The sequence below is a fragment of the Barbus barbus genome (genome assembly GCF_936440315.1).
Source record: "Barbus barbus genome assembly, chromosome: 30".
Taxonomy (NCBI): Eukaryota; Metazoa; Chordata; class Actinopteri; order Cypriniformes; family Cyprinidae; genus Barbus; species Barbus barbus.
In genome coordinates, this window is record NC_136758.1 from 24,518,857 (window position 1) to 24,544,283 (window position 25,427).

The following is a 25,427-nucleotide window of genomic DNA, read 5'->3' on the forward strand; positions in this document are numbered from 1 at the left end:
TCTTTTTTTTTTTTTTAAAGGAATAGCATTTATTTGAAATAGAAATATTTTGTATCATTGTAAACTTTTATTAATTGAAAATAGTAAGATGCAAAAACTGTTTCCAACATGTTTCTTGAAACGTATCACCAAATTAGTATGATTTCTGAAGGATCATGTGACATTGAAGACTAAATACATTGAAGAATAAATTACATAATATATAAAAAAATAAAAAACGGTTATTTTAAGTAATATTTCACAATATTACTATTTTACTGTTTTTAATCAAATAATTGCAGCCTTGGGATATATAAGAGACTTATTCAAAAAAATGTATATATATATTTTATTCCAAACTTTTAATCATTCAATTTTAATCGTTAAATTTTGCCTTCAATACTCTGTAGTATGCCTATGATGGCAAAATTTGTTGTTGAGTTATTAGCACTTTACTATGCATTTTGTTTTTGAAAATACGCTTTTTTTCTTCCCAAGTTCTGGAAGAGGAAGGAGTCCTTCTGCCTAATTTGATGACCAGCCTGAATGGTTCCCTCCACGGAGTCCAAGATATGGTGAATGTTTGAACACAAAGAGTCATAGCAACATACCCACAAACAATTCTGTTTCCTTGCCATTTATTAAACCTCATGGAAAGAAATAATAAGACTGTCATGGTTAAACATGAACTGACAATTTCAGCTTGGGGTTTGAGCTCTTAGCCAAAGGTTAGCAGTTCAGTCATAAATGAGAACTGGGGAGACAGCCAGTAACACAGTTATTGCTGATATAACTATAATCTGTGATGATTACCATTGTGAAAACCGCAAAATCAGTATTTCTGTTTCATTTTGTATTGTGGAAGTATAAGGAAAAACTCATACAGTAATAGAATTCATTATAATTGTTTAACAACACATTGTTCGATAAAATAGCACCACACATATTTTCCAGCTGTATATACATCAAATCAAATGCACAGACGAGCTCTTTGCTCTTTTTGCCAGGACTGTGATCCACCCAGTGAAGGTCAGGTGATTGGAGCTCCACGCATTCCTGCTCATCATGATCCCATCCTGTCGCTTTTGGCCAGAATGGAACGCAGCCCTGTCAGCCAATCACAGCAGCCAGAGGTATCATGTGACTTGACTAAAGCTTTTACATTCACTAATGATGTTCAAATCAGGAACAAATCATTTTTTTCAACTAGTTCTTTTGAAAGATTTAGTTCAATTAATTTGTTTGTGAAATGTAAATTACTCCATTGTGTGTGTGTGTGTGTGTGTGTGTACATAGAGAGAGAGGCAGCTGTATATTTTTCTGTATAATTTTTTAATACTTTATATATATATACACACATCATTGTTAATATAACAATTGCTATGTAAAATATTTACTTTATATTCATTTTTTTCTGCCCACCACTTACTGTTAGATCTGTAAACATGAAGAAAAAACCATGAAATATTGCTGAATATTTTATAAAATATGTGTCAATTGTTTTTTTATTATTATTTTTTATTACATTTGTATATAATTTTTCTCTGAACATTTCTGCAAACACTAGCTTATGTCTTATTGACGTATTGCTATTTCTGCTCTTATCTAGTAGATGTTGCTAGAGGATGGTCAAAAAAGGACTTTTGATCTAAACTCATCTCTCTTTCTTAGAGATGGTGGGAGGAGGAGAGCAGCGGAGAGGTCAGTGAGGGCCAGAGACCACTTCTGACGGCCGCAGCGGAGATTGTGCTGACTGGACACTCACTCATGGATCAGCAGAGATACACCCAGCACAGATCCACAGAGATCTCACCCCACGCCACACTCACATCACCTGGACAAGTGCTCGCCGACCACACGGGTATAAAACATCCCTCAGACAATCGACACTATTGTTCTGCACACACACAGACTACACTTTTACCATAGTAAATGAATAAATAAAACTTGACTCAGAATTTATTGACTTTGTTTACGTCACTCGCCTTAAGCAATAACACTTAAGCCAGTGTGACATGTTAAAGGTCTTTATGTGTGACGCATGAATTGTAAACATATAAACGTCATTTCACTTTTTTATGTTGTTTTTCTTGTCGCCATTAATCTTTCGTTTTGCCCATCAACTCCTGCAGCCATTTGGGTGGCCATGTCCCCTTCCTGTATACCTTTGGCGTTGTTACGGGGCCCTCTGTGGGGTGTCTCTAATGGGGTATGTCTCACACTACCCGTGTTATATGGGCGCAGGGAATTAAGCTGTTTTTGCTTCAGATTCTGTGTGAAAGAGCGAGCTGAGGCTGACACAGGGCAAGCCAGGCGGTCTGGAGACTCCATCAGAATTCAGGCTCAGGGACACAGGCGGAAATGAATCCCACTCCCACTCTGAGCATCCTATTACACAGCCTGTGAACGACATCCAAACACAACTGCAAAGACTGCGCTCTCCCCGCTAATGTTTATTTGACTATTCCCTGCTCAATGTGTGTTCTTCTGCTGAAGTTGCGGATTCATTTAAAGTAGAAATTGACTAATAATGATTTTTATTTAATGCTGGAAAATAAGATGCAGAACTGATTTTAATATTTTATTTGTGCTTTTTAATGCCATACTAAATAAGTAACTAAATATAACCATTAAATCTATCAATAATAAAGTATCTGCGTTATTTTTACTACTATTAGTAGTAATAGTTATTTAATATTGATGGAATTTAATGGTTATTTATTTAGTACTGCATTAAAAAGAAGAAATAAAATGACTACAAATCAGTACTTCCTTAATAATAATAATAATAAAATAATAATCAATTATAATTTTTATAATAATATTTTAGTATTAGAATTATTAGGGAATATCAAATTTTTTTTACCTTTTGTTCTCATTAAATAATTGTCTGCACTATGAATGTTATATAATAATAATTATTATTATTACTAGTATTGTTAGTTATTGAATAAAACCTGTGTTGGGCTTATTTTGAGTCAATATTAGTTTCGTATCATGTTTAAAAGTTAAATGTCACCATTTGGATTTCCCAAAACACTATAAAGAAATGAATGTAAGTCAATAAAAGTTATTAAGCAGAGATTTTTGGAAAACACCAGTCTGCGTTTTAAATGTTTGCTGTTAATTGTTTAGTGGACTTAGACTGCTTGCTGTCCAAAAGTGTGTGGACAGTATATGTAAGTTATGAGTCCCGGGCAACAGAACGCCGGTGTAGAATCCAAACCTCTTCCTGTGTTGGCCCAAACCAATATTTACTCAAATCCAAGATCGCTCTGCTCACAGTAAAAAGAGCCTCAGTGTTGCTCACAGACTAGTGCTGCCAAAGAAAAAAAACACACCCCAGCAGCACGGACAAGAGTTCATCCTTGACGGAGCGAGAATTTAATGCTATTTTACTTCCCTCTCCACTGCAATAGAGTCCCCATAACAGAGACAAATCAAAGCTGCTCCAAACGTCACATTCAACCTGCCCAGACTGTTGTTAAATGTGTAAACATGTTACAGGCTATCAAACTGCAAGTATACTTGACAAGTTGCAGTAGAGTTTGTTGTTCTTGGGCGTTGACCACATTGAGTATTTGCCAAATCATACTGTACTTTGCATTCAGTCTGAAATATCCATGTGCTGTATCCATGACAAACAGGTGCTGTGGTTGAAGACACTGGGCTGTCAGTGAACTTCAGGTCATCTGAGGAACAGGAAGCTGAGGTTTATCATCATGTGATGACTGTCTCCTCCCCTCAGCTGCAGGACACACAAAATCAGGCAAGTGCTGTACACTTATCTGACCTAAACAGAGCTTGAATTATTTCTTTAAGAAGCAAGAGTGATACATTTCTGCTTGTATTATAAAAAGGAAGCACACCAAAGAAGATGGCGGCACTTTTCATTGAAAGGTTACTATTGACACCACAGACATTTGTTATAAAGTGTTGTTGATTGTATAGTAAGCTTTCAGTGAAAAGCAATAACTTCATGAAATTACTTTTCTGCCAATGTCACCAAGGCCACACGGATGATTAAAAATGTGGTGAAACTTCATATATTCATATTACACCACCTTTCAAAAGTTTGGGGTTGGTGACATTTTTTTTATTAATTAATAAAATAAATGAAAACGTCTCTTATGCTCACCAAGGCTGCATTTATTTGATCAAAAATACAGTAAAAGCACTAATATTGTGAAATAATATTTCAATGCAAAATAGCTATTTTACATTTGAATATAATTTAAAATGTAATTTATTTTGAAACTATACTACATTTTTTTCAGCATACTTTGATGAATAGAAAGTTCTAAAGAACAGCATTTATTTGAGATGGAAACCTTTTGTAAGAATGTAAAACTCTTTAGTGTACCTTTTGATAAATTTAAGTCCTTGCTGCGTAAAAATGTATTAATTTCTTTCAAAAAGTAGGAGAAATATATTTTTATACATGTATACGAATAAAATGACTTCCACAGAAGTCATTCTAATGAATTCTACAGAACTATTTGTCAAAAATTGTTTCAATAACATTTAAAATTAAGCATAAACTCTGACAATAATAGGACCAGTAATTAAAAAACAAAATTGTATGTTCTAGATTTTATTTTATTAATTTATGTATAAGATGACTGCTTATAAAGTCACTTGGTTCTGCCCCTCACATCTGATTTGCTGAGAAACTTATATTAATCTAACAGCACAGGGACTTTTAACTTCCAAACAGACTGAGACCCAATAGCACTTTTCTGTAATTGCTTAAAGGGATAGTTCACCCAAAAATGAAAATATTGTCATCATTTAATCAATCATCAGTCAGCAGGGACCGGCAACTGTTTGGTTACCAACATTTTTCGAAATATCTTATTTTGTGTTCGACAAAAGAAAGAAACTCATACAGGTTTGTAGCAAGTTAAGGGTGTGATTGTACCAATTTTGGGGTGAACTATCCCTTTAAAAAACGTATTAAAGTTATTATAAAGTGGTATGTGAGTGCTGGTTATCTCTGCAGTATTTAGTGATATCTGCTCAGGCGTGACCTCTGTTCCTACTTTTCTCTTAATCACAAAAACAAAGCGGTCTCTTTAGTGGTGTGTGGAAACTCCTGAGACCCTCATTAACCCAGGATTCTCGGTCTGTAGGTCGCCCATATGTGGGGATTTACCCCCCTGAATGAGGGAGATTAAAACAATGTTTTTCCCCTCTGTTCCTGTATAATCCCTCTGCATACAGTGTCCACCCAACGCCCCTCTCCTCCACTATTGTTCTTATCTCATCTCCTCTCATTTTTTTGTTTAGAGCTCCCAGACGGCACAGGCGGTCCACAGACCTGCACCAATCCTGGTGAGGCAGTATGAAGACAAAGAAGAACCAGGTACACACACAGTCCCTAATGTTTACAGTCAAAAGTGGTCTGAAAAATATCTGTTTGATCCCAAAAGTTGCAAAACTAACATTTAGAAGATATACACATTCTCTTTTGGGAAAACGAATGAAAATATTGATGACTCAACTTGCACTACACAGATTTTTATCCAATCAGCTTTCTAAAATGAGAATATTCCTCCTCCGGTGTCACCTGACTTGACTAGTAAGTTGCTAATCGTGTTTTATGGCTCTGAAGTAACTGAAGTCAATAAAATACAAAAGGAACGAGTCCCACCCAAACATCCTGTTTTAACAGGAAATGCATAAACACTAAAGGAAAAAGACCACTGCAGCTAGTCAAACAGTTTCCAGGGGTCTTAAAACATGGGCTGCCTATTAAACACCACTGCTTCATTAACATTTCCTGTTTTGGGTTTGTAACCAATTATACAATGGACTGCTCTTGAATAATTTGTCCATTTGAATAGTTTTTGTGGGGTTTATTTTGTGTGTGTATATATATATATATATATATATATATATATATATATATATAGTAACCCAAACAAAATATTAAATGGGTAAAGATTAAGGGTTAAGTGGTTGCCAGTGAAAAGAGCCCAACACTTAAGTCTCCATATATGACTTGGCTCCCTCCTTTAATGTAAGTCTATGATCATTTTTTTTCACCTTTTTTTTTCAATCCAAGTCCAAATTTTATGTTTTAATTTGTAAATTTAAATCACATTTCCTTTTTCTTTTTTTGCTTGATTTGACATGTCATTCGTGTCTGTATCACAAAGTGTTCAGGACCAGTACAGCTCAGCCCCTCTTCAGTAAAATCATGCCGTTTGCTTTGCAGCCTCTAGATGGCAGTGTACCTATAGGGCAACACTGTCTGCATTGTTCTTTGTCTTGGTCAGAGCATGATTGTCCATTTCTGTCTGAGGTGTGTGTCCTCATGTCTGGGCGTCAGGGGTCCAGAGATGCTGGGGTCAGCTTTATAAACTTCAGTCAGGTGTGAAGGGGCACAACACAAGACATATCTTTGTGAGCAGGATAATAAGAGAGTTGAGTGTCTGTTGGATATTAGAGTGCTGTATGTGTGTGCAGATGCAGGACAGAGCTGCAGATTAGACATAATGAAATCTGTGCTGAGAAAGCCTTCTCTCTCCCCAGTGCTTTTTATTAAGTCTTACATAAGAGAACATTGTGAACTCCAGTGCACGTCCTAAACTGTTTACCCCAATTTGCTGACAAAAAACACCTCTGTCTCTACAGCTGCCAATTTTCCCTCTTTCGTAAATTGTTGCTCTTGTTTCCCTGAGATGAAATCGTATTACATTCTGTCTTACAAAACATACAGATCAGACTGTGAAATTATCTCTGTCTATCTCTATCTGTCTACAGTACGGATCTATCTATATATCTATATCTACAGTTAAAGTCAAAAATTTATATACACCTTGCAGAATCTGCAAAATGTTAATTATGTGACCAAAATAAGAGGGATCAAACAAAATTTGTGTTATTGTTGATTTAGTACTGACCTGGATAAGATATTTCACATAAAATATGTTTACATATAATCCACAAGAAAAAATAATAGTTGAATTTATAAAAATGACCCCGTTGAAAAGTTGCCATACGCTTGATTCTTAATACAGTGTTGTTACCTGAATGATCCACAGCTGTGTTTTTTTGTTTAGTGATAGTTGTTCATGAGTCCTTTGTTTGTCCTGAACGGTTAAACTGCCCACTGTTCTTCAGAAATATCCTTTAGGTTCCTCAAATTGTTTGGTTTTGCAGCATTTTGTGTATTTAAACCCATTCCAGCAATGACTGTATGATTTTGAGATCCATCTTTTCACACTGAGGACAACTGAGGGACTCATATGCAACTATTAGAGAAGGTTCAAACGTTCACTGATGCTTCAGAAGGAAAAACCATGCATTAAGAGAAGGGGTGTGCAAACTTTTTGAATTTGAAAGATCAGGGTAAATTTAACTTATTTTTTCTTCTGGGAAACATGTAAATATATTCTGTAGCTTTTGAAGGGCAGTAATAAATTTAAAAAAATATGATATTTAGGCAAAATTTAAAAAATGTACACATCTTCATTCTGTTCAAAAGTTTTCACCCCCCGGCTCTTAATGCATCGTTTTTGCATCTCTCTGTTGTTCTATCTGTCTATCTCAAATTTGAACGCTAAGTACTTAAGGCTTACACAGCCTACAAACTACCTGGATTTTCAGTAAGACTTTTCAAGTTTTTTTATTTTATTTTATTTATTTTTTTTTTTTGCCATTTTGCCTTTTACTAGGACAGGATAGTATTATAGACAGGAAGTGAAGTGGGAGAGAGAGAAGGGGGACGGGATTGGGAAAGGTCTGCAAGCTGGGACTCGAACTCTGGACGACTGAAGCGCAACGACGCTATATGTTGGTGTGCTGGCCACAAGGCTATGGCACCGACAAACTTTTCAAGTTTAAAAATAATATTTAAGTTTTGACAAATTTTCCTTCTAGTTCTAATTATAATTAACACAAATTAATTTTATAATCACTTGTGCATGTGTACAATAAGCCCTAATGCTGAATGACATTAAGTAAACCTTGAAAATTGCCCTTTTCCATGTCTTTAACTTCTGTTTTCTGCATCCCTCCTTCTTTCCTCTGCCATTCACTCCTTCCTTTTTTCATTTCTCATTTCTGTTCCCTCACATCTGTTAGTTCAAATTTTCTGCCGTGTCCTGCTTACCCATATGCATTTGACATATAGTTTATCCAGACGTACTCATTCAGTGCCGCCTGTCGCGTGTGATTAGTGTGTGATGAGAGCCAGTGTGTGCTGACGGGTGAATGGAGGTGATTAGTGTTTGAACGTCAGCTCGTTCTGTGTCATTACATTTGCTCTGAGGATTTTCCCTTTTTCTCTCTCAGTGTGTAATTTGACGCACCAGTGAAACAGCAGAAAGACCGGAGGTGCACCTGTGTTTGAGTGCCTGCAGTTAGTTTGCAAATTGCCTGGACATTACATACGTCCACATGTGCATGCATGCATCTGTTTGAGAGCCCTTGTTTGGTGTCCATTTAAAAGGGTAGTTCACTTTTAAAATGAAAATTCATTTATTTACTCACCCTTATGCCATTCCAAACACAGAAGAAGATATTTAGAAAAATCTCTAAATGTTTTGGGTTTTTTTTTGCTCATATTAGGAAGGCCAATGGGGTTCCATGTTGTTTTGGACCCCATTGACTTCCATTATAAGGACTCAGGTTTGCAACAGCATTCATTTTTAGGTTCCTTTAAAGCATATATGTAGTGCTGTTGTAGAAGTCACTCACTGTTTTCCTCAATTACACTGATGTTTTGTTCTGGCCATGAAGCTAATTACAATAAACAGCCCGTATACCTTGACAAAAGCCTCTCTGTTAGGTCCTTTCTGTCACTTTCTCATCAATGTTCACACAAGCAACCGCTTGTGAGTTTATAAAGGAGGTGACTGCACTGAAAGTCTTTCCTGAATTTCACACTGCAATTCTATACTGTAAGTGCATGGCATTAAAGCCTTTTAGTCACAGCTTTAGCTCAGACGAAGGGCCTTGAACAAATAGAGCTTCTGTGACTGTGATCTGCACCTCTGGCCGATCTACAGATGGGCCAATTGTGTTGATTAATAAAAGGTGTAGTGTGCTACTGTACAGCCAGATCGGTTCAGACATGACCTGGGCAGCGTCCCCTGATTATACAGCTGCTCTCTCCGATGACTATCTCTCTCTATTTGCCTATTAGAGAATGGCTGCTCTGTTCAAGCATCCCAGTTCAGCTTGTAGCCGTGACATTGATGGGGTAAAAGAGATTTAAAGCTGCTCATATAATGGTGGTCGTTAAAACTCTTCGAGGATATGGCAGATGGAGTCTTCGTAATTGGGGTTTATATCATTTAACCCTGCTGCCATTTCATTTCAGTATATATTTTACTCTAAGATCATATTTTGCTTTAATCATGAAGTTATTCATCTGTGATTGATTTATTGACTATTAAAATAATCTAAAAATACAGTTTTACATTTCTTAATAATAAATATGAGTGAAAACTGACCAGCACAATGTTATGGTAGTGGCTATTTAGTTAAAAAGTTTAAATGCGATGGTGATATTGGATATTTTATGTTATTTTTATGTAGTTGTTTCATTTTTATTATATTTTTGTCAATATTTTTAAATTTTTGAAATCATCTAAAACTATTTAAAGTAATCCTTAAAAAACAAATGACACTGTTAAATGTAATTGAAAATGCATTTTTTATAGTTTTATACTTTGTTTATCATACTTAGTTATAATGTTGATAAATATTGATAGTATTTGTAATTGTTTTATCACAAAAAGACATTTGAAAATACATTGTTTTTGTCATTTTTTGTGATGTGTATTCAAAGAGATGGTACACAGAAATGGAAAGTTGCACAACCCATAAAAGGATCTCTATCCCGAGGTGAAAGTTGACATCCGTTGAACACTGGGCTCTTGTGTGTGAAATATTGGCCCCTCTGTGGAGCACAGGAAGGGGGTGAGGGCACACATCACACACACACACAGCCCGCCTCTCGAGGGCCACGCAGATAAACTGTTTCCAAGCTGCTCGGCCGTTCTGTTTTTACTGGGATCAAAACATCATTCAAGGAGCTGTGCTTTCCAGGAGAGCCGTGTTAACCCCAGCTCTGTGTGAGCTCTCTTTCTTCATCCGTCATGTCCAGTTCTTCACTATAACGATAACATACTTACTGCTACGTGTGGTTAGGCAAAGTGTACATGTGCCAAATGAGAACAGTGTACTGTGTTTTTAACTAATATGTACATAAGTGACTTGTGACTTACATGAATGTGGTGCAGAATTTTGATGCCGATTTGAGCTTGTTGTTATGCAAAGCATGCAGGAATAATCACGCTTCGATGAAGTCACCATGTCGGATTGGGCTGGTGTTTCTTTTCTCATTTTAATAGGCTTATTCTTGTTGGTGTGAGAATGTGGATATTTTCTACACTCATATAGTCACTTTTGCACTTAAAGCATGCCTTAGTTTTTACTAAAGTAGAAATTTCACTAGCACAAAGTAGATGTTCGGTTGCCAAGGACAAAGGTTAAATATAATGTAATATTCAGAAAATATTTGACCCAAAACGTAATTGACGATCACAGAAAACTGGGTAATAAGTATTCTTATAGTTTGTTTTTTTAAACAAAATTAATACTTTTATTCCTCAGTGATGCATTAAATTAATCAAAACATCTACATCATTACAAAACAAAACGAAAAAAAAAATTTCCGAGTATGGGTCACCATACTTGGCCGTATGTCACGTCACTTTCACTTTCACACTTTCACTAATATGGAATTATGTCAATGTCAAAATTCGTTTTGAAGGGTCAGAAAGAAGTTAAAAAATAGCTACGAATTTTCAGTTTAGGAAACATGGTCTTTAGTGGAGTGAACTTCAGTGAAAAAAAAGTTGAATATTTGACCACGTGTATTATGTTATTTGTATGGTCTTTTTTTTTTTTTTTTATTGAACTGCATAGTAATTTTATGCCTTAAAGGGGTCATATGATGCTATTTTAAAGATCATTATTTTGAGTATTTGGTGTAACACAGAATATGTTGACATGCTTTAATATTCAAAAAACACATTACTTTTCAAATACTGTACATTATTGTATTTCCTCTATGCCCCACCTCTCTGAAACGTGTCGTTTTCTACGAATCCCCTCCTTCCAAAAAGTGCAGTCTGCTCTGATTGGCCAACTGACCCAGTGCATTGTGATTGGCTGAACACCACAAGCACGCGTCGGAAATGTAACGTTCCATACCATAATCGCGAACTACAGCTTTCAAGTTAGTTTTATCAGTTCAACCCCAAAAGGGGAACAGAGTTGCGTGACAGACACAGTGATGATGCTCGTATGTATTTTCAGTACACAAGCCGCGGTTAAGATGATTTCTGACAGGCTGTAAACTCCGCTGTGATGTGACCCTATTCCCCTCACACACACACATACAAACACAGATGCGTTACGCGCAACACTCCGCATTTGAACAGTCAATAGCAAATACTTGAACTAATAACAAAACATACTTACAGTCGCTGATTCAGAAGCGCCAGATTGTCATAGCAAAGTCGGAATTTACCTTTTTTTTTTTTTTTAAATAGCCTTCGTGCATAGCCAGCCTTGTACTCTACTCGGAAACGAAACTGTCGTCCATAAAATGCGTTGCACAAATTCAAACATTTGGGTTGTGCTGTTGTAAACAAATCTTAACCAATGATTCCTAATTGCATCTACTTTCGGAAGGCCAAATAAAGTGCTTTTGCTTTTATATAGAAACACACAGCGTCTCCCTCACATGGCTGCATCAACACTACTGCGGTTAATGAAACCGCGCATTCTTGCTTTGCGTGAACATTTGGGCGGCATTACGCAAATACAGTATTTCCACATAGTGACATAGACACGTGGGGGGCGTGTCTTAACTTTTATAAAGAATATCTCTTTGGGTTTGAGACTTTAGTCTTTGCAACTTTAGGGATCTCATCTATGCACGAACAGCTTGTAACACTCCAAACAGAAAGGAAAACTTGAAATCGCATCATATGACCCCTCTAAACATGCGTAGTAGAAATAATACATCTTTGTCTTCACTTGAAATCGGCCTGATATCTCTATGATGTCCTCTGAAGCTGGTGTTACTCTTGCATTATTAATGTTTTTGTTTCAGTTTGAGCTCACAGTGTGGCGTGATCTCGTGTTTCCTCTTCAAACAGCGGTCTAACGCAAACAAACAGTACACACACTGAGACGCTGTCTCCGCTTTTCACTTCTCATCACGCGGCTCCACACAGGAAGGCTGCTTTAAACAGAGATGAGTGGAGATTATTTACCTGATGTCTGCTCTCAGGTTTGTGGCGAAAGAACGACAACTTGAGTGTGTTTGTTTAAACAACTCATCCGTTGGCTGATAGCCGACGACTTGTAACGTATTTGTGTATGCGTGTACAGTTTTGCGTCATCCCAGGTTTATTATAAGTGGTGTTGTTTGGCCTCAAAACTTTAAAAGAAAGAGGCGCCACACGAAACGAGAATTTAATTGACCAATCTGTTTAAACTATATACAAACATTTGGCATAAATGCTGCGTGTTCTTCCATGGCAGCTGTAAAGTGATGCCGACAGCTTTGGCGCTTTAAACCCCCGGCCACAAACAGTCCTGAAATTGAAGCTAGGCTTTTGCCATGTTATTCTGTTAAAGCAGGAATTAAAGGAATAACAATCAAACCCAATGAAAGAATAACAAACTGGCGAGAAAGTTGGATTCTCTCTTTGTCCTCACGCAGGCACGCTCCGACCCATCCCCCTGCGGTACTATGGGCCGCTCGGACATAAACTCTAAACTCGTGGTCCAAGAGCTCTTGAATAACTTGCTACATAAACAAGCCTGAAGAGCTGAGGTGAAGACAGCCAGTCTCAGTTTTGCAGTCACCCAGAACCCCTCCACACAGAGATGAATGAATAGAACAAGACAGTAAAGACAGGGAAGCTTTTGAATGTGGCCTTCTGCTGCAGATAAGACTCGTCTGAACCGTAACGCTCCTGTGTTGATCTCTATGTGTGTGAGAAGAGTTTTACTTACAACAACACAGAGTATGGTGGGAGAAACCATCTTGCTCTGAACAAAGCTACAAGCTTAACTGGACTTACCGAGTGTTTTTATGTGCTCTGTAGTTGTAGTCATGTGACTAGTCGACTTCACATTTCCCACAAAAAATACTGACAAAAGCAAGAGCATCTCAGAGTGATGTTTACTGGATTTTGATATAATTTTTCCCACCCAGTTTTATGTAACATTTGACCTGAACTGTGAAAGTTCTGGAAGCTTTATGTTTGTGTGCTGTCATTTAAGAGCAGCTGTACTTTAGAAAGCGTTGTTCAGCTGAGCCAAACACTGTATTTCATTTGTGTACACTTTGTAGTTTAATAGCGAAGTCATGCAGGACGAGACAAAGCTGCCAAGAGAAAAGGCAGGACTAAGAGATGACAATGCATATCTGTAGGCCATTGCAGAATTTATTTACTACTATAAAATGGTATATATTATACACTGCTGTTCAAAAGCTTTGGGTCAGTAAGATTGCTTAATGTTTAAAGTCTCTTATGTTCACCAAGGTTGCATTTATTTGCTCAGAAATACAGTAAAACAGTAATATTTTGTATGTATTTGTGATGAAAGTTTCAGCATAATTTCTCCAGTCTTCAGTGTCACATGACCCTTTAGAAATCATTCTAATATGCTGAGTTGCTGCTCATGAAACATTGTTGTTTACTGTTATCGGTCTTGAAAACAGTTGTTGTGCTTAATGCCTTTGTGGAAACGGTGATGCCCTTTATTAAGTTTTTTTTTTTATATCAATAGTAAGTTCAAAAGAACACAATTTATTTAAAAATAATATTTTTGTCACTTTCGATCAATTTCTTGCATCCTTGCTGAGTAACACAATAATTTCTTTCAAAATAGAAAAACCATAACTATATAAAAAATAATTAATAATTAATAAATATTAAATAATTTTTTTTATTTGTATTTTATTTTTGTTAACTTTTTACTATAAGAGTACATGTTTTGTCATGTACACTACTGATTTTTGAATACTATAGATAAATAGTACTGTAATTAATAGGGGTGTAAGAAAATATTGATACACGTGAGTATCGCGATATTTTGTTTGGCGATACTGTATCGATTCTCCAAAACGGAATATCGATATAAAAAAATAAAAAAAATAATCATACAAGATTCATGGCAGTTGTTTCGTTTTGAGTTCATATCATATTAAATACAACCCATGCTGGGCGAAATATGGACAAACCCAGCTGGGTCAAAACAACCCAATTCCTGGGTTTGTCCATATTTCACCCAGCACTTGGTTGTGTTTAACCCAGCATTTTTTAGAGTGTAGTATCTGTAGTATTTTGGCAGAGACTTCAGTTATTATGATAAAACGGGGTAGTATCATCTGTAAGTGGCATGTTGTATTTGCATTCAGACTGTGTTGACTTGTTCTGGTCTGAACGGTTTGTTTTGACAGCAGAGTGTGGTATGACAGTATCAAGTGTAAGATGGGTAAGTGATGACTGTGGTCGGTCTGTTTGTCTGTAGTTCCACACGGAGTTCTTATCTGCAGTTGATTGACAGAGACTCGCCTGGCCAAGTTCTTGTTTGTCGTCATGCTCCATCAAGTTTTCCCATCCCCTGACCTGCAGATGCTGCAGAGCCATTTCACGCCACAGTTACGGCTCGCCACCCTGCAGAGTCACAGCGGCCGTAACACAACCGTCACAGGGTTCAACGGACAAAGCTCTCAGATCACTTCTGAACACTTTTATGGCTTCTATACCGCTCAGTTACTGGGATTTTGCAATGGCATGCTAAATGTTTTAATGGTTCGCGGTAAAATTACACTAGTCACAGAGCATCCATGTGTTTGCAAAGAGGGAGTAACACTTACTTGAAGTTTGAATTCATAATACAGTTTAAACATTTTTGTAATGCATTGTTTACATACTTATAAAAATCAACCCACCGATGATTTATTCTAGTTACGGTTGTCTCTGCACATTAATAAAAAATACTGAAATTTTAATTACCAAAGCTATATCATAACTAAAAAAGCAAGTTTTTAACAAAACAAACTGGATTTTGGCTTGACAAAGTCTTCTTTGAAAGTTTAAAAAAAGCAATTTGGAAAACAAGCGCGTGATACTTACTTTTTCTGGAGCTGACATTCGCGCACGAAGCGTTGGTATTGATTCCTAAACATATTTTTACATAAACCGTTTTTTCCCAGGATATTTCCTTCGAAAATGAAATTTAACCACAGTGCCCTCGGCTCAGATGGGGGGAGATTATGGCGACTCCTATGTTCATTAGTGCATCTCAAAACACAACACAAAGCCTCTTTGGTGCTGACATTGTATATAACTCCAGTAATGTCTGACCGCAGCTCCTCACTCAGGGCTGTGTTTATGCTAATAGGGCAGAGAGCGTCACAAATGGGTGGGACGTTTTCCCCTCGGTGATGTGAACAGAGGGAGAATCTGAAACCGAAAAAAAAGCTTGTTTTGTCAAATCAAACTTTGAACTTTGGCTTAAAATCGTCAGAAAGTTTTTTTAAGCTTTAAAGATTTTGAAGTTTGAAAGCAAATATTGTCAAAACTAACTTTAAATTTTGACTTGACACAGTCTTGATTGAAAGAAAAATGGATGGATGGATGGATAGATAGATTGATTGATTGATTCATTCATTTTGAACTTCAGAGAAAAGAGCATGCTGTGTGTTTTCTGTAGCAATGTTGCCAAATTGGCCAGGATGAGTTCTGGACAAATCAATGAGTCATAACGGTAATATCTTTCAACCGCACTACTGAGTAACTCTTGGAAAAAAGCTTCTTACCTTCAAGATTTCAAGATGTGGAAAACGAATCAAGATTTGTCCTTAGTTCATTGCACGCTAAGAGTTTCTTCTGCAGTATGTTTATCAGTGCTCTAAATGCCTGTCAGGGTAATTGTTTGTGTCTCGTCCAGTTGTTCAGTGTAATCTGAGGAAGGCTTGAGAATCTGATGTCAGTCTGTCCAGCTGTACTGACATGTCTGTGTCTCTGAACAGCTGCAGAAAGCCTCTGCACCAGCAGGCATTCCACGCCACTCACTCAGGCCACGCATATCATTTTATTGTGTCTGTTCAGGACCCTGCATGTTTGAAGTTCCTTGTTATGCCCCAGTTACAACAGTCCTCTTCCATTGACGCCAACTGGCCAAGTGCAGCCCGGAAAATGCCATGAACAGATCTGGGAAATGGTGTTTCTCACCAGCTATAAATGTGTCATATTGCTGCCTCTTGTGCTTTCTATCTACCATAGTTTCTTGCTAAATACAGTAGTTTCTTCAGTTATTGTGTACCACATCTGAAATCCTAATTGATTGATATTCATTAATTTAATATTTATTTATTTTTTACTGTATTGTTTCTTAAAATAGGAAATGTTTTGAATATTATACACTGCTGTTCAAAAGATTGGGGTCGGTATGATTTTGCAATAGAAATATCTTATAAAATACAGTTAAAATGTTATGAAATATTATTACAATTTAAAATAACTTATTTATTTTTATATATATATATAAAAATTGTTTTTTTTTTTTTTTTTTTTTTTTTTTTTGGTAATTCAGTAAGTGTAATCAAGTAAAAGTGTCATTCATTTCTGATATTTTTTTTCTTTTTTTTTTTTTTTTTGATCTTCCATTTTTTTATCTTCCACTTCTTATCAATGTTGTGTTACTTAATAATTTTGTGGAAGCGTTGTTTTAAGGATTCTTTGTTGAAAGTTCAAAATAACAGCGTTTATTTGAAATTGAAATCTTTTGTAACTGTAAATGTCTTTTTAATATCTTAATTAATTGCTGAATAAAAATGTAATAAAATTAATTGCTTGAATTCTTATTGACACCAAACCTATGAACGGTAGTGTATACAATTTTTTTAATATTATGTAGCATTATATGTATTACTTTTAGTATTAATATTTAAAGTTTGTATAATATTTTTGTTCTTTAATGTAATTTTCCAATTTTTACCTATCTTTCACATCATTTACCAAACTGAAATTTTTATTTCTTGCTGAACTACAACATATCTTCAATTTGCAGTATGTAAGCTGTTCATAAGTTGACTTTCTATAGCGAGTAAACACTATGGCTTGGCCTGAGTGGCTTGACATGCGTGACAACTACTGGCTCCACCAATGGCATGACTTTGGAGGTGGGAACAATCTGTTTATCTGACCAGTTGCAGATGATACAGTGTTCAAACACATTCATTATTTTTGCAATTGCTTTTGAAATTACTCACTGCAGCTTTCAGCCATTGTCATAAACACATTTTGTTAAAAATTCAATAAAAAAAAAAAAAAAAAAAAATTCCTTGACAGACTGCAAACTCTCTCTTTCTTTGCTTTGGGAGATGTTGCAGCAGGCGTATCGTGCAGCCCGTCTCATCCTGTCAAGCGTGAGATCAGGCATAGCGATAAGGTTCCCCTCACAGATGGATGAGTGCAGATGAGAGGGATAGACTTTTGAAAATGAACCGGGTTTGAGTGCGGCTGTGCGCTTCAATAGTCATCACCTCTTCACCCCTGACTCCTCATCTGCCAGACGGAGTGAAGAGGGGGGCTCATCCCTGGAGCAGGGCCGCTTTGATCAGCCGAGCCAGGCAGAGGTGCTAAGCCACGCGGCAGAAGGCCCCGTCTCTGCTTTCACAGGTGGAGGAGCAGGCTTTCATGGGAGCGCTCCCGTTACAGTGCGCAGAGGTTTCGTGGGGTTACAGCCTGGGTTTGTGTTTGAAGTTGGGCTGAGTGGAAGCTACAGCCGTCCTGTCTGAGCAGATGGACAGATGTGTGTCCTCCTGTATGACGCATGCCACTTTACAGGAAACTAAGTAATCTTGCTGTTGAAGGATGCAGAGATGACTAGTGTTTCAGATGTGATTAGTTGGTGAAATGCTCTTGTGGTGGACAATTCTGGCTCTGAAGTGGCGTTTGCTCTGAAAAATATATGATAATGATATATGATCACAAACCAACTGCAATCTGTTTAATGCGCAGTTTACAACTGACCTTTTTTTTAAAGAAATAAATACTTTTATTCAGCAAGGATGCATTAAATTGATTGAAAGTGACAGTACAACTGTTTTAAACATTTATAATAGCGAGACATGTATCTTGAACATTAAATCACCATATTAAAATTATTTCTGAAGGATCATGTGAAAATTCAGCTTTTCCATCACGGGAATAAATTAATTTTTAAAATATATTCAACAGTAATATAGAAGAGACTTTTTTTTAACATTGAATAAAATTACCAACCGAAAAATTGTATAATTATTTAAAAATATTATATATAAACACAATAATGCAGTAAAAAAATAAATAAATAACAGTTAAAAATGAATATTCAATTAATTAATTCAGATTTTAGAAATAGTACAGCAATTATTGATGAAACTGTAGTTCGCTAGATAAACTGACACACGTTATATTCTTATATACATTATATAAGAAAAATGTTGCATATATATAAAAAATGCTTTTATTTGAATTGTTTACAATTTTTGTATTTTGTTTTTTAGTTAGTATCTGAGTAGCAAACATCAATTGTAGAGGCGAAGAATATATATATAGAGAGAGAGAGAGATTTATAGATATATGGATATATGTGTATGTGTATATGTATGTATGTATATATATATATATATATATATATATATATATATATATATATATATATATACACAAGCAATAAGGCATTTTGCTTCACACTGCTTTCTGTTTCATACTGGAACGCCTGAATTCTTGTGGCTTATTACTTTATTTTATGCTGGTTTATTCAATTGTTTCACCACTTTGACAAGGCTCAGTGTTTCATTTTATAGGTGAGTGTTTGCGGCTAGAGCCAGACAGTCATGAGTCTCTCCCCACTCATCTGTTTCCTATCAGACCTGCTCTCACTGCCAACCTGTCAACCTCACCCTCTCCCTCTCTTCCTCTCCTTTCTCGATCTCTCCTCTCCTCCCTGCGGGTGTACTGGAATGGACCCCAGTGTCCTATCAAAATCCTGGCTCACACTCGATTTCCTACGAGCAGCCCAGCATCTTGAATCTATCAGTGCTGTCACATGCGCCTGCTGCTCCAATGCAGATCCCAGGATCGCGTCCAAATGCTGCCACCTAACATCTTCTCTGCTTTACCATCCTAAAAGGATGTCCCATCATGCATTGCAACAGATCTGTGTGTGTATGTGCGTTTGCCAGCGATACGTTTCAATCACACATAGATGCCTTTCTGTCACTCCCCCTCATTCCAGATAATTTTGGCTCTATAGACAGATGCTGTCCTGTTCACAGATGGCTGAGAGTCCGGGCTGCTCGCCCACAGGCGGACCCGGGCACCCCTCAGAGACCGCTGAGGCCCCCACATACCTGCGATACGCTCGGCAGGCCTTCAACAGAGGAGCGTTCCAGACTGAATCGGTTTGATTGGAGCTGACGGCTTACTTTTCAAAGGCATGCCTGTTAATGACCAGATCTGAAGGTGTGCTAAGCCAATATAACGCTTTGCTGGCTGGGGCAGATAGATAAATAGTTTTCAGGTAAAATGTCATGTGATCTCCCTCAAGTCTGCTTGATTTCAGGCTGCCATTATAGAGTTAAAATGGTCTGTGGGAGTGTGACGCTACATGAGAACGCAGATTTAACGTACAGCTGGCGGACACATCAAGAGAGGGTGTGGACAATTAAAAATAATTGTAAAGGAGCTTCGTGGGATTTCTCTCTGATTTTTGCATTAAATTATGTTTATCTGACTCCGTGCAAGCCCTGGGAGAGTTTCTAAATGCTCTTTGAGATATTTAAAGAGGTCATATCATGAGAAATTTTGTTTTCCATGAACTTAACTTTGATGCACCATGAAAACAAAGTGACTATAAAAAAATGAAATTCAAAAAGCAACAAAAATTAAACCAAAAAAAAAAAAAAAAAATATATATATATATATATATATATATATATATATATATATATATATTGTAGGATTCAATGGAATAAAAAAAACCACTTCGAAAAAAAGTTAGGAAATTTAATAAATGACAAGTAACACTTAGAATAAAATTTGAAATTTTGAAGAAAGACCTAAAAAGTATTTTCTTGTAAAACATGCTGCATAGAAAATCTTATTTTTACAGTATAGGAAAGAACAGCTTATTTTATCAAGTGTTTTTAACTATATTATTCAGTTTGAGTGAGACATTTTGGATTGTTTTGTAATTCTGTCATAATGCAATGCAGCTGTTTGCAAAGAAAACTATATTGGATCAGACAGCAAACTCATTTCATGCTCAGTTTGAAGCAGGAGATGGGAATATGGTCATGAAAAACTTACATTAAAAATAATGTAATGATTGTTTTTATAAAAAATTTATGTTATATTAAGGCAATACAGCAATACTACCATGAAATGTATAAATACTAATTCAATTAAAGTTATTTATGACTTTTTTTGGTGCAAAAAACACATTTAGCATAAATGGACGTTAATGCAGAGAAGAAAAAAATATCTGACACTTTTTAACCTGAGTGCTGAGTTATTTTGCATGTTTCATTGTGGAAATAGGACTGTAGTTAGTACATTTTAAGTATAACTTATGGTGAGAAATTAAACTTATTACCAAACTTAATTCTTCATTATACATTCATTATACTATTTAAACACACCATTATACCATTACAGCCAATTAGCTAAATGATTCAATTATTTTAGTTCAATTTCTAAAGGTCATCTGTTGCATGTTTTCTTTAGTCAATTGTAGTATTGTCAGAGTAGTGTAAAAATAGGACTTAATTTAGTATTCTAGAGGTAACCGTCAATGGGCTGAGTGAAAAAGGACGTCTGTTGTTTTTCATTTGTGTTAAAGGAAAGCTCATTAAATCAGAGTTTGGCGAGAGAAAGGCCAGCCTGGCGGAGCTCTTTCTGGAGCAGAGCCGATTTCTCAATTCTTTTACCTTTCTGTTTGACCTGCTTTGAAACTGGCCCATATGAGGGTTTTTTTTAATTCTCAGACATTTTTTAGGCTCGGTCTCTGAAGGTCCCCGGGATTCTCTTGGGACAAATAACCTACTTATCTAAAAATAACCATCAGTCCAAAGGAGTGTCCACATCAGTTCACTGTCTATGGCTTTATTCTGGCATGCTTTTGAAACGTGGCTCCTGTGAAATGCATCTTTGCTAGATGGAAAAGTTGTGTTAATATATTATAACGCAGTGTTGCCAGAAAACTGACTCACAGAAATCCCTCTGTAGCAAAGTTTAGTTGTTCTGCTGTGGTCTAAGTGTGTGAGAGAGTATATGAGAAGATGCATGTTGCTGTTCTTTAACCCTTCAGTTACGCTGGGCTAATATAATCGATCCAGCAGATGGTGGCAAATATTAGATTAAACCTTCTAAATATCATTAAACAGAATATAATACAGTCAGATTACTAGTTTGGGTAAATTTATCTAGGTCACATTTCACCCCAATATCAGAAGAAAAAAATAGGGGATTATATTATGCTAAAAAGGACATTTACATTTACACATTTTGCATGATTGTTGCTATCCAACCGGTGGTGGCAATATTACATTAAACTTCTTAAATGCCATTCAGCAGAATATAATCGAATCCGATTTGAATGTTTTTAACCAGTTCATATATATCTCATGAAAAATGTCTAGATCACATTTCACCCCAATGACGAAAGGAAAAAAAAAACATAAATGTTGTTTTGTAAATTTTTACATAATTCATTTTATAATTAAAATGTAAATTTAATTTTTAAGTACATTGTCCCACACATTCACAGTACTGTTATGCATCTAGTTTTTATTTAATTAATTTATTTTAGTTTTATTTCTGTTTTCAGTGATTCTCATTGTGATTACTGGGAATTTATATTTCATGTTTTATATTTTATAATCCAAATTAAAAAAAATTTACAGTATGGTAATGAGAGCTTAAGGAGAAAAGTTGGTTACACTTTATTTTAAGGTGTCCTTGTTACATTATAATTATATATTTAAGTACGGATTAATATTAATTAACTACATGTACTTAGTATATGGTTAGGATTAGGGTTACTTGCATGTAATTATGCATAATCTATTGCTATTACAATAGTAAGTACATGTAATGTGTAACAAGGACATATTAAAATAAAGTGTTACTAAAAAGCTTTTAATCGTCATGAAAATAATCTCACAACAACACAAAATAAACTATTTTTTTCTCATTGTACCCATTAGAAACTTCGATGCTCACCTGGCACATTTTGAGCAGTAATCATTGTATTTTTAGGCTTTTGTTTGTTTGGGGGAGAAATACGGCCCGGTTGTGCTCCTGACAAGGTTTCATGAAATTTACCCCAGGGCCGACGTGACATTTTAAAGGATTTTGATGGCCTACAGTGGTCTTAAACACTGGCCTTGTCTTTGTGATGTTCTGATACAGTGTCCAATGCTTTTTAAGAGGCCTTGGAGGGACAATGGGGGTGGTTTCTCCAAATGAAGACGGATAAGATCTTTCTCTGTTCTCTTTCACTCTCTCTCTCTCTATCTGCGGCCCTGAGCAGTGGCCTTGCTGACCCTATCTCCTCTCGGCTCCTTGACCCCTGTGTGTAAGGTTATGGCCTGGCTTCTCCGCATGGGAGTCCTGCCTGCTGTCTAAGCCCAGCTCTGTGTTCCAACCTCTCCAGCAGATCCAGATGAAAGGAGCATTGAGAGGCCGGCCCATCACCCCAAGCCCCCCTCCTTGGATAGACCAAGAGAGGGGGATGAAAGCTCCTCTGGCCGAATGCATATCCAACCAAACCCTGCCGCTAGATCTTTTTATCAAGAGATCTACCAAGAGGACGGTCCACGTGACCCCGTTTCCAACTGTACCCGAAGCCCCTCCCAATACAGGCCGCGGTTCCCTCTCTAGGGTGTAGGGTGGGGTCACGTGGACCCCTATCCAAAGGTCGTAACCTCTTGACTCTCAATTAGCACTCTCTGTATTCAACGTTGCTCTTGTTTCTGAGGTCGGGACTGATGGAAAAGTGGAGATGGGTGGTGGGCGGCACTTTGCAACACAATGCTTCAATCGGCTGCCCATGCGGCTTTCCTGAGCGGTGCTGTAAACAAGCTCAAAGAAAAGGATTAGTTAAGAGCCATTGAAGGCTTTGATTGACTTAAGCTGTCTTTAGGGGATAGGAAGTTTGATGGGGTTTTAAATGCTCCGAGGACGACCCCAGCTCCACCTGGTCTCATGAACGGAGGCTTGCGGCTCAGCGGGGTTATGTCAGGAGGTCTCCACCTGTGGAAAAATCCCTATAAATCAAACTCGACCTGACATTCATCCCAAGGAATAAGCCTTTGGCTGTATTCCACAGAAATGAGGCAGGGAAGATAGTATAATTAATTTATGGACCATTTCTCTGTCTTTGACGCATTGATTCATGTGTGTGCGTTTGATGAAAGAAATCATAGCCGACTCTTTAAACACACGCCCTGTTTCTTAGCCTTGTATGATATTTATCTTGTTTTAAACCTGCATACCCTCATATGATTGATCTCGGCTCTTTTTAGAGCATGGGAACGCTACAGTGATGTCACTCTAAGAAAGCTGAAGGAATGCTGAGTGCTGTTAACACTGTATTTAGCTCTGTAGTCAGCACGTCCTTTACATTAAAGAACATCATCTATCTCATTTGATTCAAGCCCAGTCAGGTCATGAACAGCCTCATCTTTGTACTTATTCTTGGTCATTTCCCATCGTTAATCTTGGATTTCCGGATTCAGTTCCAGTTTAATTATATGTTAATTCAGTTGGAAATATATTACTCAAAGTCAATTTATTTGGACTTATCATATGATCTTTCAGAAACTATTCTAATATGCTGATTTGGTGTTCAAGAAACACTTCATACATATAATTCTGTGAAAGATTCATCAGGCTGATTCAAACAACGACTCCTGCGTTTTGGAGATGATTCATTACAAGTACAAGCTCAAAAGAGTTATTTGTTCTTGAATCCATGAATCATTTAATGCTAGTTCTGCTCTGTTTTGATTCACAAAAAGAACCCGTTTAAAAGTTATTTGTTTGTGAATCAGGCAATGGTTATGCTGTTCTGCCTTTTTCACATTTGAACAAGGTTGAGATTTTAATTCACAAGTTTACTGTGTTCCTCGCTTGAGGATAAAGAACATTTCACAAAGCATTTTCCTAAAATAACCCCATGCTCAGACCTCTTGTTTTATGCCTTCTAGTCATGTCCTGTAAGTTTGGGTTTTAAAGCATGTCTGGCATTGGCTTGCAGCAGGGAAAGTTTGAAGGTGAATGCCTCTCTTTAACATGCCTTTAGGGGAACTGAGCGGAGGGTATGTGTGTAACTGCATTCGAGTGTGTAGTCTTGTGTGTGTGATTCTGTAGCTCTAGCCCAGCTGTGCTCATGTGATGTTCTCACCTCTCCTTCCCAAAGCACAGAAACACATTCAATTTTTTTTTATGCAAATGAAGGAATTTGCTGAGGAGTCCCTCTTTGGTGCAGTTAAATGCTGTCCAAAATTCAACATTGTTGCATGCAATTAAATTTAAAAATGCATATGAATATTATTCATCACAGTTAGTATGTATATTATTACTATTATATTCTTTAAACCTTTTAAAACCATACAACAGCTTTGCCTGTCCCTGCAGTTTTTTGTGCCAGTCTTGCAATTGAATTTATTTCACCTTGTGTTTGTTTCTTCCCAGACTTGCCCAGGTTGAGGAGACTTTCAGATGTCACATTTTTTGGGGACAACGAGAAAGATAGTGTAAATAGTTTGGCATGTCTTGATTGCTTTCATATGTATCAGTATAATCGGCTTCATTTTATCACATTGCCTCTTATTTGAATTCTTTTCTTGTTGTTGTTGAGCTATTTCACACAGTACAGCACAGAGACCTTTCCAGAGACTTTATAAAACACTGCCAGACAGCTTCATTCTTGACACTCCCAAAGCAGCCAGATGAGAGCGGAGAAAAGACAGAGCAAAGTAGAGTAGATGTAAGAGGTCAGGAGAGCAGGGAGTTTGACTTATCTGTCCATCCTGAGAGCTTCAAATGGGGTTGAGAACTCTGTTAAGTGTTTGCAGGTGTCTTATTAGAGGAGGTTTGATACTGTGTTTAATACATTCAGACATTGAACATACTGTACACTCATGAGTCATTTTTTCCAGATGCTCCATTTCTTCGGAATGACTGCATTCCCAAATTGTGTCAGATTTGTGCCTCTTTTATCACCTCCATGCGTCTGTTTTGTTCTTCCCTGACTCTCTGCTTGAAGGATTTGGCTTTCTGCAGCACACCATCTCTGAAGGTCATGCAGGAGTTCGTCTCTTTCAGCTGAGTTTTCATTGTCCG

At 36.8% G+C, this 25,427-nt stretch overlaps 1 protein-coding gene across 2 annotated transcripts in view; it reads left to right on the forward strand.

Annotated features, from left to right (window-relative positions):
* The window catches only part of LOC306850595 (protein TALPID3-like), a 115,561-nt gene that overhangs the window by 84,819 nt on the left and 5,315 nt on the right, over positions 1-25,427 (forward strand). For both annotated transcript variants that reach the window (XM_079386302.1, XM_079386303.1), the window contains exons 27-31: positions 478-554; positions 987-1,112; positions 1,651-1,840; positions 3,627-3,748; positions 5,269-5,344. In XM_079386302.1, the coding sequence (XP_079242428.1) occupies positions 478-554; positions 987-1,112; positions 1,651-1,840; positions 3,627-3,748; positions 5,269-5,344 (591 nt within the window). The remainder of the gene's footprint in view (positions 1-477; positions 555-986; positions 1,113-1,650; positions 1,841-3,626; positions 3,749-5,268; positions 5,345-25,427) is intronic.